The sequence below is a fragment of the Gorilla gorilla genome, chromosome 2, assembly GCF_029281585.2.
Source record: "Gorilla gorilla gorilla isolate KB3781 chromosome 2, NHGRI_mGorGor1-v2.1_pri, whole genome shotgun sequence".
In the NCBI taxonomy this organism is placed as follows: domain Eukaryota; kingdom Metazoa; phylum Chordata; class Mammalia; order Primates; family Hominidae; genus Gorilla; species Gorilla gorilla.
The window spans coordinates 54645265-54663708 of NC_086017.1; the positions used below are offsets into that span (position 1 = coordinate 54645265).

General features: G+C 42.2%; 2 protein-coding genes across 9 annotated transcripts in view; one reads left to right on the forward strand and one right to left on the reverse strand.

The window, feature by feature from the left end:
- Positions 1 to 3432: 3432 nt before the first annotated feature.
- On the reverse strand, positions 3433 to 16409 carry KIAA1143 (KIAA1143 ortholog). 2 transcript variants are annotated; one of them, XR_010132806.1, is made up of 4 exons: positions 16176 to 16409; positions 8900 to 9044; positions 4616 to 8229; positions 3433 to 3972 (listed from the first exon to the last, which is right to left on the reverse strand). XR_010132806.1 is itself a non-coding variant. In XM_004033976.4 (3 exons), the coding sequence occupies exons 1-3, from the start codon at positions 16281 to 16283 to the stop codon at positions 8018 to 8020; spliced, it is 465 nt and encodes a 154-aa protein (XP_004034024.1). In that variant the 5' UTR covers positions 16284 to 16409; the 3' UTR covers positions 3433 to 8017. The 2 variants fall into 2 exon arrangements, 1 of the variants encoding a protein (XP_004034024.1); XM_004033976.4 differs by having other exon boundaries at positions 3433 to 8229.
- The window catches only part of KIF15 (kinesin family member 15), a 110753-nt gene continuing 108686 nt past the window's right edge, over positions 16378 to 18444 (forward strand). For 6 of the 7 annotated variants that reach the window (XR_008678647.2, XR_008678646.2, XR_008678648.2 and 3 more), the window contains exon 1: positions 16468 to 16558. Coding sequence is in view for 1 of the 7 variants with exons in the window: in XM_031009113.3 (XP_030864973.2) it covers positions 16540 to 16558 (19 nt within the window). In the remaining 6 variants the exon portion in view is untranslated. Of the gene's footprint in view, positions 16559 to 18444 lie in introns of all 7 variants that reach the window. The other variant, XM_031009113.3, reaches the window with a different exon arrangement.

Below are 18444 nucleotides of genomic sequence, written 5' to 3' on the forward strand. Positions count from 1 at the left end.
ATTCCCAAAGACTAGCTAAATCTTGACTGTCACATTTGATAAGTTTTTACCAGTTTGAAGGCCACAAAAAAAGGGAAATACTGTACACTAACATGGCCCAGTTCTCATGGGATTTCCTAAAGTTGCCTCCCTGCCTAGCCTTTGGCTTGCCTGCCTCATGCTTAGCAAAGAGCATCTTTCCTCTTAAAAGTGAGAGTCTCCTAGGTTGTAGGGCAGTGGTTCACACTCTTGGCTGCAATTTGAAATCACTGGGAGCTTTCAGAACTACTGGTTCCACCACCAGAGTTTCCAATTTAATTAATGTTGGTGTGGTTTGGGTATTAGTGGCTCTGTTTCTCACACCTAGCTATACATGAGAATCACATAAGGAGTTTTATAAAAAAGAACTGGATGTCCAACTATTAGGTTAAAGGTTGAAAAGAAAGTTTATAATGAGCAGTTCAAGCTTGTCTTAATCCATTTTTTGTTACTTAGAATACCTGAAACTGGGTAATTTATTTTAAAAGAGGAATTTATTTATTTTTGAGACAGGGTTTTGCTCTGTTGCCCAGGCTGGAGTTCAGCGGTGCAAACATGGCTCACTACAGCCTTGACCTCCTGGACTCAAGTGATCCTTCCACTTCAGCCTCCCAAGCAGCTGTGACCACAGGCACACATCACTGTGCCTAGCTAATGCTTTCATTTTTGTAGAGATAGGGTCTCGTCATGTTGCCCCGGCTGGTCTCAAAACTCCTGGCTCAAGCAATTCACCTGTCTCAGCCCCACAAAATGTTAGTATTGCAGGTGTGAGCCACCACACCTGGTCTGAGGGATTTACTTCTTAACAGTTTTGGATGCTAAGAAGTCCAAGGTAGAGGGGCCACATCTGGTGAGGGTCTTCTTGCTGGTGGAGACTCTCTGGAGTCCTGATGCAGTGTATCATATGGTGAGGGGACTGATTATGCTAGTTCAGGTCTCTCTTCCTCTTCTTATGAAGCCACTAGCCCCACTCCCATGAGAGCCCACTAATCCATGAACCTATTTACCCATTAATGCATGAATGAATTAATCAATTCATGAGGGCAGAGCCCTCATGACCTAATACCCTCTTAAAGGCCACATTGGGGATTAAATTTCAACATGATTTTGGAGGGTACAAATATTCGAACCATAGCATTTCATCCTTGGCCTCCCCAAACTCACGTCTTTCTCACGTACAACCCTGTAACTCCAAAAGTCTTAACAACCAGCATCAACTCAAAAGTCCAAAGTCCAGAGTCTCATCTATGAGCCTATAAAATCAAAACAAGTTATTTACTTTCAAGATACATTGGTGGTACGGGAAAAAGACAGATTCCCATTCTAAAAGTGAGAAATAGGCAAAAAGAAAGGAGTAACAGGCCCTAAGGAAGTCTGAAACCCAGGAGGGTAGACATCATTATTTTTTTTTTAGGCGGAGTCTCACTGTATTGCCCAGGCTGGAATGCAGTGGTGCGATCTCAACTCACTGCAACATCCGCTTCCAGGGTTCAAGTGATTTTGCCGCTGCTGCCTCAGCCTCCGGAGTAGCTGGGACTACAGGCATGTACCAGCAACACCCAGCTAATTTTTGTATTTTTATTAGAGATAGGGTTTCACCATGTTGGGCAGGCTGGTCTCTAACTCCTGACCTCAAGTGATCCTCCTACCTTGGCCTCCTAAAGTGCTGGGATTACAGGCATGAGACACTGCACCTGGCCAAATCTTAAAGCTGGAGAATAATCCCTTTTGCCTCCATGTGCTTCCTCCTGGACACACTGGGGTGGGGATTGGGCAGCCAAAGCCTCAGGCAAGCCCACCCCTATGGCATTGCTGGGTGCAGCCCACATGGCTACTCCTACAGGATGGAATCTGGTGCCTGCAGCTTTCCCCAGCAGGTGCTGCATACTGCCTGTGATTCTGTAGCTCTTGGTGATGGTTCTGTTCCCATGGCTCCACTATGCATGGCCCTAGTGAGGACTCTCAGTAGTGGCCTTGCTTCACGATGCATTGCCCTGGTTGGGACTTTCTGCAGTAGCTCCAGCTCCACATCTCTGCTCGGTGTTGCTCTACTGGGGGCGCTCTCTTTGGGGGCGGCTCCACCCCTGCAACAAGTCTCTGCCTGGGCAGCCATCTTTTGAAATTTTGGTGGAGGCTGGCAAACATCCACATTTTTTTTTTTTTTCCTGCAAGCCTGCAGAATTAGCAGGTGGACATCACCAAAATTTACTATTTTTACTCTGGAGCTTCAAATACATGTTCAACATTGCTTAGAAGCAGCATGAGGAAACAGGCCTCGTCTTTCTTCTTTGAGCCTCTCTTCTCTTGACTCCAAACTCACCACTCTTAGCAAAATAGATCTTGCAGTTAACAGAACCCACTGTTCTTAGGAAGCAGTTTCCCTAAGGATGCTAAGCACATCTCAGGTGCCACCGTGTCTTGGTCTTTGTCTTTCATAACAAGATGTGCTTCCTGGCTGATACCTTTTATGTTTACATTGCTAGAAATATCACCTGCAGTAAAGCCTTCACCAATATGATGTGTTTCAAGATTTAAGAACTTTTAAACGTTTTTCATATTCCTTGTTTACATTTTTCATCTTTTTTTTTTTTGAGACAGTCTTACCCTGTCATCCAGGCTGGAGTGCAGTGGTGTGATCTTGGCTCACTGCAACCCCTGCCTCCTGGGTTCAAGTGATTCTCTTGCCTCAGCCTCTTGAATAGCTGGAATTATGGGGAAGAGCCACTGTGCCCAGCTGATTTTTGTATTTTCAGTAGAGATGGAGTTTCAACATGTTGACTAGGCTGGTCTCAAACTCCTGGCCCCAAGCTATTGCCCCACCTCATCCTCCCAAAGTGCTGGGATTATAGGTGTGAGCCACTGCACCTGGCCCATTTCATTTTTTATTATAGTTCTAATAAAACTATAGTAGTCTTCCATGGTTTTTCTTCTGTGGTTTATACCCAAGTTACAGTACAACAAGATATTTTGAGAGAGTGAGCAAAACCACATTCACATAACTTTTATTATAGTATATTGTTATAATTGTTCTACTGTATTATTATTGTTAATCTCTACTGTGCCTAATTTATAAACTTTACCATAGGTATGTACATATAGGAAAAAACATACTACATATAAAGTTTAGTATTACCTGTGGTTTCAGGCATCCACTGGAGGTCTTGGAATGTATTCCCCATGGATAAGGGAGGACTACTATAGTCTTTATCAGTGGTTCTCAAACGTGAGTGAATATCAGAACCACCTGGCTGGCATGTTACAGTGATTACTGGGCCTTACATACAGTTTCTGATTCAGCAGGCAAGGACCAAGATTTTAATTTTTAGGTTTCTAAGGGGTTCTGATGCTGATGGTACAGGGTCTACACATGAGACCTACTCATCTATAAAAAGAAAATTACAGACAACACTCTCATTCATTTTAACTATGTTTATTGTGCACTTAGGCCAGATACTCTTCTGATATTGAGAATACAGTGGTGAATAACACAGACTCCGTGCTTTCAAGATTCCCACACCCAGATACTAAGACATATTAAAATTTACAGCAATTAAAACAGTGTAGTTTGGTACAATAACACATATAGCAATGGTACAAATTAGGGGAAAAAACCCTGGCTTCTATAACAAGTGAGTATACATTAAAGACAGTATTGCAGAATGGCTTCAGGATTAATTTGAGTAATTTAGAGAGAGCCTATTTCAGGTCTTCCTAGCTCATCCACATACATCACCTTTCAGTGTTCTTTATAGGTACTTAAAACTTAAAAAAAGGCCCAGGCGCGGTGGCTCCTGCCTGTAATCCCAGCACTTTGGGAGGCTGAGGCAGGTGGATCATGAGGTCAGGAGATTGAGACCATCCTGGCTAACAAAGTGAAACCCCGTCTCTACTAAAAATACAAAAAAATTAGCCAGGCGTGGTGGCGGGCGACTGTAGTCCCAGATACTTGGGAGGCTGAGGCAGGAGAATGGCGTGAACCCAGGAGGCGGAGCTTGCAGTGAGCCGAGATCGCGCCACTGCACTCCAGCCTGGGCGACAGAGCGAGACTCTGTCTCAAAAAAACAAAACAGAACAAACTTAAAAAAGATAATGTGGCACCAAATTTGTAAGATACTTGGAAATTCATAATTTCAGATGGATGTGGCTGGTAAGGATCTTAACAAGCCCCCAGTTTGGGCTGACTTTTACTAATGAGGAAAATTGTTAGGATTAAGCAGGGTCTTGAGGAATCACCTGTAAAGGCTCAGACTTTAAAGTGCTTCCCCTCCCTTCCCTACCCCAACATTTGGAGAAATCTCTCACTAGATGGCCTTTCAAATAAATGAGAAACACATGGTTCTAGGACAATTGATTATTTGAGAAAAAAGTATACTCAAATAAATTCCAGATAGAATAAAGGTTAATGTGAATAAACAAAAACAGAGAGAATATGGGTAATTCTTTTTTTAAAATTTATTTCTATTTTTTATTTTTTTTTTAGAGACAGTTCTTACTCTGTTGCCCAGGCTGGAGTGCAGTGGTGCAATCATAGCTCACTGCAGCGTTGAACTCCTGGGCCCAAGCCGTCCTCCTGCTTAGCCTCCTGAGCAGCTGGGACTACAGGTGTGTGTCGCTACACCTGGCTATTTTTTATTTTTTGTAGAGATAGGGGTATTGCTTTGTCACCCAGGCTGGGCTCAGATTCCTGGCTTCAAGCAATTCTCCCACCTTGGCTTCCCAAAGTGTTGGGATTACAAGCATGAGCCATTGTGTCTGGCCTGGGTGATTCTTTATCTGACATAGAGGTTGGGAAACAGAACAACAACAAAAAATTGATAAATTACATAACTTACAAATTAGTAAGAAAGATATGACCATACTAATGGAAAAAAGTTAATTCAAAAACTTTTGACCTTAAACTAACTTTTTGGATATTAGGCTTCCTGAAGTTCAAGAGTGACATATTAGGCTTATTTGTAATGTTTGAATTATACAGGAAACATTGTCAAGTGTGAGGTGGTGTTTAGCTCCCTTTGGGTTATACTGATAGAGATTTGTTCTTAATATGTGTTCCAGGATTGTATGAGAGTTCTAAAATTCTGATATGTCTTAATATATGTTGTAATGATTATGTTAAATTGTTGTAAGCCACAGAAATAGCCACATTTGTCAACTGTGTCTTTATGGCTGTCTTAAGACTTTTGTCATCCGTAACTGATGTTTTGCTTTGATCCTTCTCAAAAAAAAAGTGACTTATAATCAGCTACAGTCCAAGGCTTACTTCTTTGGAGTTCATGAAAAGAACTCTTGAATTCAGGTTTCTGGTAACTTTGGAGAGTGTGCCATTGGATTAGACAGAAAACTTCCAAGGCACTAATTGAAAGGCTGATGTGTTCATAAAGATGAATATGAAGTAGAGCAGGAGTTGATTACATGGACTGAAATGAACTAATGGAAGACTGAAATAATTTGTATGGTTTTTGTTGTTTGAAATATTGCTACTTCTTTTTGTTTTTTCAGAGTCTGAATAATCTTTTTATTTTGAGCTATTTATAGCCTTGAAATACACTTTAAGTGTATTGAGTATTCTAATTTCTCCAGAATTTGTAAACTGTTTATGAATATTCTTAATTCATGGCATTTGTCTGTATAAAGTTAATAACCACGTTTTCTTTTGTAATAGGGCACAATTGAAACTGGTTACTTTCTCAGGACTTTGACTGAAATGGCCTTGTGAAATGTTCTAGCAAAGCCAATCTAGGAGAGTCTATATGGACAATGATTCTTGTTGCACTTTGTGTGGGTAATCAGGCCCAGTATACGGGACTGAAGTTTATTTTGAAGTTAGGTCGGTTCTGCTGTGATTTGTCTTTGGTGGAAGTGGTAGACTGGAGACAGAAATATTGTATGTCCCTAAATTAATATAGCTCCCAACAACCAATCCCTCATTATACCTTTAACTGCAACCACCAGACACAACGGCTAGGAATAACAGCAGGGGTAGGAATGGGAGTTAGCGGGATTGCAACTTCCCTATCCTATTACCAACGCTTGTCCAAGGATTTTATGGAAAGCCTGGATAACATTGCTCAAAGTGTTGTCACCTTACAAATTCAGATAGGCTCCTTGGCAGTGGTCGCTTTGCAAAATCGAAGGGGACTAGATCTCCTAACTGCTGAAACAGGTGGCTTATGTATTTTCCTAGAAGAAGAATGCTGTTTTGATGTCAACCAATCAGGATTAGTAAGGGACACCACCTGAAAACTAGCGGACTGGGCCTCTAAAATATGACAACAGCTGGGGCACCTAAAGGGCACTAAGTTGGGTTTCATGGCTCCCTCCCTTGGCCAGCCCATTATTAATGATTATATTTGCCTTGGTTTTTGGACCATATTTGTTAAATCTTTTAACCAAATCCATTTCCTTTTGCCTAGAGACCACCAAGTTAGATGATCATGTGACAAGATTTCTAGCCAGTTTCAGGTGAAGACACCACTGGCCATCAAGAAGCTACCCTGTCTCCCCTAGACAAAGCAGGGTGAGAGTTACGTGATCTCCAATAGGTAGGGACTGTGTCCCAAGTTAGCATGAAGCAGTTACAGAAGAAAGACCCTCAGTCTCTCAGCCTCCCATAAAGATTTACGAGGATCACGTCTCTCAGGGGGAAAATGAGGCAGGAGAATAGGGTCTGGAGACAGGGAACCTAAGGCTGATTCACATTGACTTCCTAGAACTGAATCAAAAGGAAAACCCCACCTCTCCATACCTAAGTAACAAAAGGATCAGAGGCTACTCCCTTTGCAATCCCCTTGCCTTTTCTGCATTGCAGATGAAAAATGAAAGTGCCTCTGATTGGTCCCCTCCTGCAACCAGTCGGACTGGTCATAGGCCAAGTCCTCATTTACACAGGAGTATAACTTTGTAACTTCACTTCAGCCTCTGATTGGTCACTTTCTGCACCAATCAGACAGGTCACGGGCCACTACTTCATTTACACAGGGTGTACGCCAAGTAACCAATGGCAAACCTCTAGAGGATATTCATTGCTTTGTGCGTTTTGCTCAATTATTTGTCCAAAATGCCAAGAACCTGGACACCCTCCACCAGTAACAGTTTGACCAGTTATTTATTGTATTACTTAGGACTGCATTTGGCTGCATATAAGAGAAACCTGACCGAGGCCTAATTAAGCACAGTGTTTATTCTTCTCACTACCAAGAAGTCAGAGGTCAGCAATCCAAGCTGGTGTAGCAGCTCCTCCAGGCATGTCAGCAAGGAGCAAAGCTCTGAGTCTTTTTACTAACATGACCCAAAGCACATGGCTGCCTTCCTTATGCCTAAAAATGGCTCTGGTACTCAGGTTTTATCTCTGCACTCCAAGTAGGATGAAAAGATAAGAGCAAAGGCTCATGCTTGCCAAGTCTGTCCTTTTGTAACAAAAAACCCAGCAGCTTTATCAAGCAGAATTCCACCTGTATTTCTTAACTTGCCAGAGCTGAGTCTCATGGCCACCCTTAGCAGGAGTTGGGGAGGTATTTTTAACAAGGCACATTATCATCTCCCCCACCCAAAGTGGAGCTATTGCTAATGAAAAAGATACAATGAGATGTTTATGAAATTATCTGTAGCTATTAATGTCAGGTTTTTGAAATTTACTGACCTGGAAGAATACTCATAATGCAATGTCAAGTGAGAAGCAGGACAAAGAACATTTGCAATACAGTTGTATTTATAAAATTTCGTTTACACACCAAAAAAATGTATTTTGCTTAAAAATATAATTTACATCTATATACAACCACACAAGGGAAATAACAAAATGTTAATACTAGCTAATTTCTATAGAGTTGGCATTTTAAGTCAGAGGGGTATTGATGAATAGATGTAGTTTATTAAATTTTTTTCTCTATTTCCTAAACTTTCTATAAAGAACTTGTAGTATCTTTATAATAGGAAAAAATGTAATTTTAAAAAACACTCCATATACTTTCAAAGTAGGCTAAATTCAAAATATTTACACTTACTCATTTTCATCTTCGTTGTCAAAAGAAAGGAGGCTACTATTTTTAATTTGTTTTTGTGAGTTCTTTTTGACCGAGTCCTGATTTACTTCATCTTCATTTGGCTTCTTCTTTTTTGAGCTTGCTGTTAAACCTGAATATTTTTCATCTGAGGGATGCTTGACTGGTTTTCGATATATGATTCTTCCATCGGCTGGAGTTGGTTCTTCATCTGAGCAAAAACAGAATTTTTAAGAACTTTCTTCTCCTCATTATTTTGCCTTTACCTTAGAAGCAAATAATAAGAAAATCTCATATTGTATTTAAGGATATCCCTGAATCTGATTCAGTCTGGTCTTCTCCATTGTTTCTAGCTATATTGCCCTCAAGGCATGCAGTTACTTAATAAAAACTCACATGCTAAAGTATTCTATAATATTGTCAGTTCCCAATTACAATCAGGTTGTATTTTTAAGTATTTTGAAAAGTGATTGTTTGGAACTACAGCATTTTCCCCTAAAGCAATGTAGTAAATGTTCAGAAATAATGAAAAATTTACTACATATCATACCAAACTTCAGGCAGTAATGAAATACACCTTTTTTGACTGGTTTATAAGTCTAACCATCTATTTAAAAAAAAAAATAGGATGCTTTTACTTAAATTCACACTTAATCCTGGTAACAACCCAACAGGTACAATTATTTCCATTTTACTGATGAGGAAATCGAGGCTGAGAGGTGTAATAACTTGCTCAAGGTTACACATCCGGTAAGTGTCAAAGCTAAGGCTTGAACCTGGAACTGCCACCTTGAAACACACCACACTACTAAATAAAATAAACAATTTCATACCCTGGGCTCCTTACATTGTTAGAAAAACCAGATTACTTTTAGACCTACCTGCTTTGGCAGCCTTTATTTCTGCTTTAATTTTCATGACTTCTTCAACTGACAGGTCTCCCTTTTTTAAAACCACCACTTGAGGCTGTTCATCTTCTTTGTCACTGTGATCCCCATCTTCATCTGGGGGCTGAGGCTGAATTCTCTAGGGAAAAACACAAATACAATGTGTAGATCACTGATCTTGAGACAAACAGAACCACTGCCTCTAAGAGAAACTGTAATTATTTATGAGAAGGGTATCTTTATTGAGTAAATAAGGGCAATGAATTTTAAGGTAACTCCAAAGAGACTTAGCTTGCCACACAAGGGAACAGGTTTAACTGCCATTCACCCTGGAGTGCCTGTCCGGTGGGATTCATTTCCATCTCAGCAGGACCCAGCTTGTAGTTACTAGTGTGAGGGACCCTCTGCTTTGGGTACTGCTGTCACTCCTAGCCTACTCAGGGCAGCACTGTGCCATGTCAGTTGTTTGCTCCTCATCAGCACTTTTTGCCTGTCTCTTCTCTGAGTTAGACAAGAAATAAACACCATCAAAGTACAGAAAGCAGCAAGTAAAACGTACTCTCTCTCTCACCTCTGCTCATCTTTTCCCCCTCCTAATAGCTTCAGTTTGGTGGATATTCTATCAGTTATTTTCCACGTCTATACAACTATGTAGGTACATAAAACTTTTTGTATACCAACAACACTGTACTTATTCCTGTGACTTGCTTTTTCCCTATTTATGAAATTTCTCAAACATAAAGTACAGAGAATAACATAACAGAAACCATGTACTCCCTGTATATGTGTAACATATGTGTAACAGATGGTAATATTTCAGATTTTTGAAATGTGAGACACCGTAAGAGCCCCACTCCCACAACTTAACTCAAAAAATATCTTTGTACAGTACTTTAAGATATAGAATTATCTGATTTTTAAAAAATCACTGGCTTGCATTTAATTACATATATGGTCACCTCAAGATTTATTTGACCAGCATCTTGTAAATACAAATTTTGCTCGTTTCTAGATTTTTTTCTACTATGAAAAAACCTCATGCACCTATTTTTGCTCACTTTTGGGAACTTATATGCAAGAACTTTTAATGTTAACAGTTCACTAGAGGTGGAACTGTTGGGTTGAAAGGTATGCATACCAAAATATGTTTTCATATGTTATTCAAACACAATCACTCATTACTCCACTTCTCATAGAGACTTCCTGGTCTCCCAAACAAGGCGACAGAGCCCTGCAAGAATTAGCCTCAGCCCATAACCACAGCTTTATCCTGTACCACTCTCTCATGGCATCTAGACTCTGGCATGGCAAGGTTTGAGTACTTGGAGATTTATAAATATATTAGCTCCTTTGCTTCCCCTGTCTCTGAACAAATTCCTACGGCTTATTAAGCCCCACAGCCCCTGACCAACTCCTACTCAAGCTGCCTTCCAGATTTAGAGCCTCTAGAAGTGCTTACCTAAATCTCACCTTCTCTTGTTTCTTACACTGTGCATAGCTCATAGGTAGCATGTATTGCACTGTGGTACCAATGTTTTTCTGCTGGTTTCCACTGGGCAAGTGCCTTCTGGAGAGGCACAGAGCCTGGAAAACAGCAGGGACTTCCAGAAATATTTGTTGATCTACTCATGAATGACCAACAGAATGGAAAATGATGAACTACATGAAGCCCTGGCAAGTTGCTTGTGCCATTTTGACTATAACTCAAGTTCTCAAGTCTGCTCTATCACTGGACAAGTACATTCTCTTTAATGGTATCTATGTTAGTTCACTGATTATTCATCAGTTCCTGCCAATTTTTCTCTGAAAGTCTCCAATAAATGACCACAAATAGGTAATAAGTATTTTTAGCCAAAAATATGGGAAAGTGAAATAAAATCATTCCTTTTGTTTGTTAAATTGAGAATAATTAATTCTGACTCTCTTCTTTTTTTTTCTTTTTAAATGTGACTGCCTGGAAAACAAGAGAAATAGTCTAAGGACATTGGCAGTAGCCACTGATGACTGTTCAGAGACATTTCTGAATTAACTCTCAAGAAAGTGAATAGGGCCAGGCGCAGTGGCTCACGCCTGTAATCCCAGCACTCTGGGAGGCCTAGGCAGGCAGATCACTTGAGGTCAGCAGTTCAAGACTAGCCTGGCAAACATGGTGAAACCCCCCGTCTCTACTAAAAATACAGAAATTACCTCGGCGTGGTGGTGGGCACCTGTAATCCCACCTACTTGGGAGGCTGAGGCAGGAGAATTGCTTGAACCCAAAAGGTGGAGGTTGCAGTGAGCTGAGATCGAGTCACTGCATTTCAGCCTAAGCAACAGAGAAAGACTCCGCCTCAAAAAAAATGAAAGTGAATAGGATGATTTAGCTTAATTACGGAATGATTTCCCATGAAACTCATTTCTTTTTGTTAATAGATGACTAAAATCCTGACTGCAGTAGTCCCCTCCTTATCCTCAATTTCATGTTCCACAATTTCAGTTACCTGTGGTCAACTGTAGTATGAAAGAAGGGTGAGTACAGTACAATAAAATATTTAGAGACAGCAAGCAAACAAGCAAATTCACACAACTTTTACTAGAGTATATTGTTATGATTGTTCTATTATTAGTTACTAATCTGCTGATATTCCTAATTTATATAGTAAACTTCATCATAGGTATATATGTATGGGAAAAAACATAGTATATATAGAATTTAGTATTATCCACTGGGGGTCTTGGAACATAATGGGGGAATACTGTATATTGCCAAACTGATTAAAAATGAAGTGGTTCTCACACTGAAACATGGTGTACTTCTCTAAGGGAAATTCCCTTGAGTACATAAATAAGCGAAAATCACTGATATTACTTGGAAAGGATTCCCGAAGTTCTCTTAAGATAGCATTCCAAGCTGTAACTTTCAAGCTGTCAACTGTGCATACAGGGTCATCACCAGGACCTCAAGCAAGGTAAAGCTGGGTCTCATCTTCTCCTCATCGCTGAATCTATGTCCCTTTTCTCAAACCTTATCCTCTTTGTCATCATCCCTATTTTTAGTCATGGGGATCAGTCATTCCCTGTGTTACCTCTAAGAAAAAAATGGCTCCCTGTTGCTTACTAAATAGTCCACATGGCCTCACCTCCACTAGCCCCTCTAACACTTCTACATACAGTCCATGACTCTCAAATCTCTACACCTTTACCCATGCCATTCTCTTCATCTCTACCTGCTGACCTAACCATGCTCGAGAGTCTATCTAAATATCCCTCCTCCATGAAGTCTAACCTGATAACAAGCACAGTCACCAACAAATACAACTGTTACCCACTACTTAGTGCCAGGCACTGTGCTAGGTGCTGGGAAAATACGGAAGGATTAAGATACTAACTTAAAGAGTTCAATCTAGTGGTGAAGATAAACAGGAAAGCAAGTAGTTGCAATATAAAATGAATGTTATAGATAAGATATGGATAAGGTAAAGAGAAAAACAGAAAGAGTAACTGTTTGGAGAGCTTTGAAGGGTTTCGGAGAGATGGTAACTTGTGAAAATAGGGCAGGAAGTATTAAAGAACATGGCATTTTGGAGATCCATCTCTTCGTCCTTTCAGAGCCTGGGACAGTGCATGGGGTTAGCACATACTCATTCTACTGGCATACCTTGAAGATACCGCAGATTTGGTTCCAGACCACCACAACAAAGCAAGTATCAAAATAAATTGTCACACAAATTTTCTGGTTTCCCAGTTCACATAAAAGTTATGTTCACACTATACACTAACTACAGTTAGTATTAAGTATGCAATATCATTATGTCTAAAAAAATCTAGATCCCATTAAGAACATACACGATTCATGGGAGGAGGCAAAATATCAACATTAACAGGAGTTTGGAAGATGTACCTACCTTAATTTAAAAATACTTTATTGCTAAAAATGTTAAAAATCATCTGAGCCTTCAGTGAGTCCTAATCTTTTTGCCAGTGAAGGGTCTGCCCTTGATGCTGATGGATGTTGACTGATGAGGGTGGTGGTTGCTGAAAGGCGGGGTGGCTGTGGCAATTTTTAAAAATAAGGCGATGAAGTTTGCTGTATTGAGTCTTCCTTTCACAAAAGATTTCTCTTTTGTGATGCTGCAATGCTGTTTCATAGCATTTTACCCACAGCTGAACTCCTTTCAAAATTGGAATCAGTCCTCTTAAACCTGCTGCTGCTTTACCAAGTAAGTTTATTCTAAATCCTTTATTGACATTTCAACAATGTTCACAGCATCTTCACCAGAAGTAGATTCCATCTCAATAAACCACTTTTTTTGCTCATCAATAAGAAGCAACTCATCTGTTCAATTTTTATGAGACTGCAACAACTTAGTCACATTTTCAGGCTCTACTTCTAATTCTAGTTCTTTTGCTTGTTCTACCACACCTGCAATTACTTCCTCCACTGAAGGCCTGAATCTTTCGAAGTCATCCGTGAAGGTTGGAATCAACCTCTTCCAAATTCCTGTTAATGTTGATATTTTGCCCTCTTCCCATGAATCATGGATGTTCTTAACGTGTTTAGAATGGTGAAGCCTTTCCATAAAGTTTTCAATTTACAATATCCAGATGCATCAGAGGAATCACTATCCATGGCAGCTGTAGCCTTACAAATGGTTTTGACTTTTTTTTTTTTTTTTTTTTGAGACAGGGTCTGGCTCTGTTACCCAGGCTCGAGTGCAGTGGTGCAATCACGGCTGACTGCAGCCTCAACCTACCTGGGGTCAGGGGATCCTCCCACCTCAGCCTCCCAAGTAGCTGGGACCACAGGTGCATGCCACCACACTGGGCTAAATTTTGTATTTTTTGTAGAGATGGGGTCTCACCATGTTGGCCAGGCTGGTCTTGAACTCCTGGGCTCAAGCAATCCACCTGCCTTGACTTCCCAAAGTGCTGGGATTACAAGTGTGAGCCACTGCGCCTGGCTGTTATTTCTTAAATAATAAGACTGAAAATAGAAATTACTCCTTGATCCATGGGCTGCAGAATGGATGTTGTGTTAGCAGGCATGAAAACCCCACATTAATCTCCTTGTAGATCTCCATCAGAGTTCTTGGGTGACCAAGTGTATTGTCCATGAGCAATAATATATTGAAAGAATCTTTTTTTTCTGAGCAGTAGGTCTCAACAGTGGGCTAAAAATAATTCAGTAAACCATATTATAAAGAGATGTGCTGTCATCAAGGTTTTGTTTTTCCATTTCTAGAGCACAGGCAGAGTAGATTTAGCATAATTCTTACGGACCCTAGGATTTTTGGAATGGTAAATATTAGCTTCAACTTAAAAGTCACCAGCTGCATTAGCTCCTAATGAGAGAGTTAGCCTGTCCTTTGAAAATATGAAGCCAGGCACTGACTTCTCTCTAGCTATGAAAGTCCTAAATGGCCCAGGCATAGTGGTTTTTGAGAGGCTTTGAGAGGCTAAAGTGGGAGGATTGCTTGAGTCCAGGAGTTTGAGACCAGCCTTGGCAACACAGTGGAATCCTGTCTCTACAAAAAAATACAAAAATTAGCCAGGTGCGGTAATGCATGCCTGTAGTCCCAGCTGCTTGAGAGGCTGAGGCAGGAGGATCACTTGAGCCCAGGAGGTCAAGGCTGCAGTGAGCTGTGATTGCACCACTGCACTCTAGCCTGGGTGAGAGTGAGACCCTGTCTCAAAAAAAAAAAAAAAAAAAAGTCCTAGATGGCATCTTCTTCCAATAGAAGGGTGTTTCATCTACATTGAAAACCTGTTTAGTGTAGCCACCTTCCTCAACTATCTTAGCTAGATCTGAATAATTTGCTTCTTCATCTCATACTTTTATGTTATGGAGATGGCTTCTTTCCTTAAACCTCATGAACCAACCTCTGTTAGCTTCACACTTTTCTTCTGCAGCTTTCTCACATGTCTCAGACTTCACAGGATTTAAGAGTTAGGGCCTTGCTCTAGATTAGGCTTTGGTTAAAGGGAATGTTGTGGCTGGTTTGCTCTTCTATCCAGACCACTAAAACTTTCTCTGTATCAGCAATGTAGCTGTTTTGCTTTCTTGTCATTCATGTGTTCAATACTGATCCCTCCGGCCCTAGACAACAATAGTCAGGTGTGGCTCTTTCCTGAAGCTCCTCTTCTTCTATTTACACCCAGGATATTTACGGCTTCTGCCTACTCTTCTTTTTTTTTTTTTTTTTTGAGACGAGTCTCGCTCTGTCGCCCAGTCTGGAGTGCAGTGGCGTGATCTCGGCTCACTGCAAGCTCCTCCTCCTGGGTTCACACCATTCTTCTGCCTCAGCCTCCCGAGTAGCTGGGACTACAGGCGCCCGCCACCACGCCCGGCTAGTTTTTTGTATTTTTAGTAGAGACGCGGTTTCACCGTGTTAGCCAGGATGGTCTCGATCTCCTGACCTCGTGATCTGCTGCCTCAGCCTCCCAGAGCGCTGGGATTACAGGCGTGAGCCACCGGGCCCGGCTTTTTTTTTTTTTTTTTTTGAGACGGAGTCTCGCTCTGTTGCCCAGGCTGGAGTGCAGCTGCGCCATCTCAACTCACTGCAACGTCCACCTACCGGGTTCGAGCGATTCTGTCTCAGCCTCCGGAGTAGCTGGGACTACAGGCATGTGCCACCATGCCCGGCTAATTTTTGTATTTTTAGCAGAGACGGGGGTTTCACCATATTGGCTATTGGCTCTGCTGGTCTCGAACTCCTGACCTCAGGTGATCCGCCCACCTAGGCCTCCCAAAGTGCTGGGATTACAGGCGTGAGCCACTATGCCCGACCTTCTCTATATTATTTTTATTTATTTTTAATTAACAAAGCATAGAAACAGATTCAGGACATTCCTCCGAAGACGTTCCAGACTCGAGTCCTAGGACCTGGTTGGGGCGGGGGTCATTTGATCGAGTGGCCTGTGTCCTTATCTGGAATACGGGACGACGCTGTAACTCTAACTCACCCTGCGAACTCACAGCTTTTGAGGTAAACAAGTGAGAAAGAAGAGACAATAAAGTGATCTTTCTTTACCATCTACCAAGGACCAGGAGGTTTACACGTCAGGTCATTTTCAGGAACACAGCAGCGCTCTGAAAACTACAGAGCTTCCTGGGCGTAGGGGGCTGTAGTCGCTTGAAAAGAACCAGCCTGGGGGTCCGAGTTCCACCGGAATTGGGTTCGAGCGCGGGTGAAAAGAGGGACCAGACAGCACCCACCCTCCAAGTAGAGGCAAAAGTTGAAAGTGGCGGGCTGGCTGCGCTTCCGAAGAAACACGACTGGCGAAGGCTCACCTTAGTCTCTACGGTGGGTCCCTCCCTATAGCCGACCCGTTCCTTGAAGCGGGCCAGAAACGCCGGCTCGGCTGGCCGCACGTACGATACTTGGTTCCGCTTGCTCATGGTAGCTCTGGGTAAAGACAGGTTCCGCGACGGATTCGCGACGATACAGAGGCGCTTAGCTGTGACGTCGCTGGGCCACGCCCCCGACGCGTAGGCCGGGCAACATGGCGGCCTCCATGCGGGCGTCAACGTCCGATCCAAGCGCCAAATTCAAATTCGCGGCCATCTTGAGCGGGCGGAATTCAGTCGCGCGCGGTGCAGTCGGGAGGTGGAAGCACCGGCTGCATTGTTCTCGGGATCGAGGGGTGAGGGCGCTATGGCACCCGGCTGCAAAAGTAAGTCTGGGCCCCCGGCTTCGTTACCCTATTTTTGCCCCCAAATACAGCTGTGAAAAGATGGCAGCCTCGGACCGCTCTCAAGGTTCTTGCTAGGCATGAACTGCAGGAGCTGAGTCACCGGCGGGGACGTTTGGGAATCCCGCTCTGTCGCTCAAAGATAATACGCTAGCCGAAAAGCTCATCCCTTCCTTCCGTGTCCTGTGCGCATGCCAGGAGTCTGGCGCAGTTCTAGGCGCTTGGGATGAGCAGTGGACCTGACGTTCTTCCCTTTCTTTCCCTTGGTTCTGCTGTTTCTTCGCAGGCCTCTTCCCACATCCCGACCAGGGCTACCTGTCTAGATATCCTTGTCTCAGGATCGGCTTTTGCTCCCACCAGCTTCTGCGTATTTCTACATTTCTGACCTTCCTATAGGGAAGGGTTTATTTATATTCTAAACATTTCTTTCTCCTCTTTCCTTAAATAAATGGAATGTTAAAACACAGATGTCAGCAATGTCTTTATGTTCTCACAGTCTCTATTTTCACTTAAAGGAGACCCGTCCGTTTTCTTTCTCTTTTTCACGGAGGAGAGCACTGTCATTTTGCTTATGATAAACCCTACAGTTTTCACTAACGTAGTCATTTGCTGTGCCTGTGTACGTGCTCCACTTCTCACATTGCCACATCTCTTAAGGAGTCTTATTTTTGTAAACCTGATTATGAGCTGATTTAATGGGATCTTTGTGAGTGGTCTGAATGGTAATGAGGAGAGGCCTGGATTAGATGATTAAGAATTTGTGAACTTCTGTCATTTGAGCTTTCCAACGCCGTTAATGTTTCTAGCTTTCTGTCAATTGTAGTTGTTTTTGATGGGTTTGTTGTTTCATTAACCTTTTAGGTCGATCACACCTTTATCGGAACACCTCCTTATGCTACCTTTTTGCATATAAAATATTCCTTTTCCTTTCATCATTTTCAGTATTCAAGGACTATGAGCTCACAAAATGGTACCTTATTGGAGAGAAATGTTCATCCTGCTTTCTGAACAATCATACTGTTTGTTCTTTGTTTCCACTTTATGGATCAGTCACTAAGTCTGGACTCAAGCAAAAAATTTGATGCCTGTTAAATAAGTAAAACATCTGCTTATTTAATGAGATATATGTATGTGACTGAGGGCTCTTGTCTGAAAACCAAATTTGAGAACCTTTCTAAAGTGGTGGGAGCACTCTCCTTTATGATGGTGGTGATGCCATGGGGAACTTTTCCACTCCTTTAAGTTTGTTGGCAAAATTGAGGTTGATGACTTCCCAGGTAAAGTGCTTCTTGCATTCCCAGCAGCCCAGAGGCCTGGAGCATGAAGTGGGAACACATGGGAGAAGAGAGCCCATGCCGTGGTCTTTGCAACTTTTACTTTGTGCCCCGAAGGCTATCTCTCTCTCTCTCTTTTTTTTTTTTTTTTGAGACAGAGTCTTGCTCTGTTGCCGGGCTGGAGTGCAGTGGTGCGATGTTGGCTCACTGCAACCTCCGCCTCCCGGGTTCAAGAGATTCTCCTGCCTGAGTCTCCCAAGTAGCTGGGATTACAGGCACGCACCACCATGCCCAGCTAATTTTTTTATTTTTAGTAGAGCCGGGGTTTCACCGTGTTGGCCAGGATGGTCTCGATCTCCTGACGTCGTGATTTGCCCACCTTGGCCTCCCAAAGTGCTGGGATTACAGGCATGAGCCACCACACCCGGCCCCATGAAGGCTATCTCTAGTGACATCATTGACACCATGAGTTGCTGACTGTGAAATCAGAGAAATGAAAAAGTGAAATATACGATTCCCCCTTTTTTTTTTTAAAGACAGTGTTGCTCTGTCACCCAGGCTGGAGTGCAGTGACGCAATCTTGGCTCACTGCAA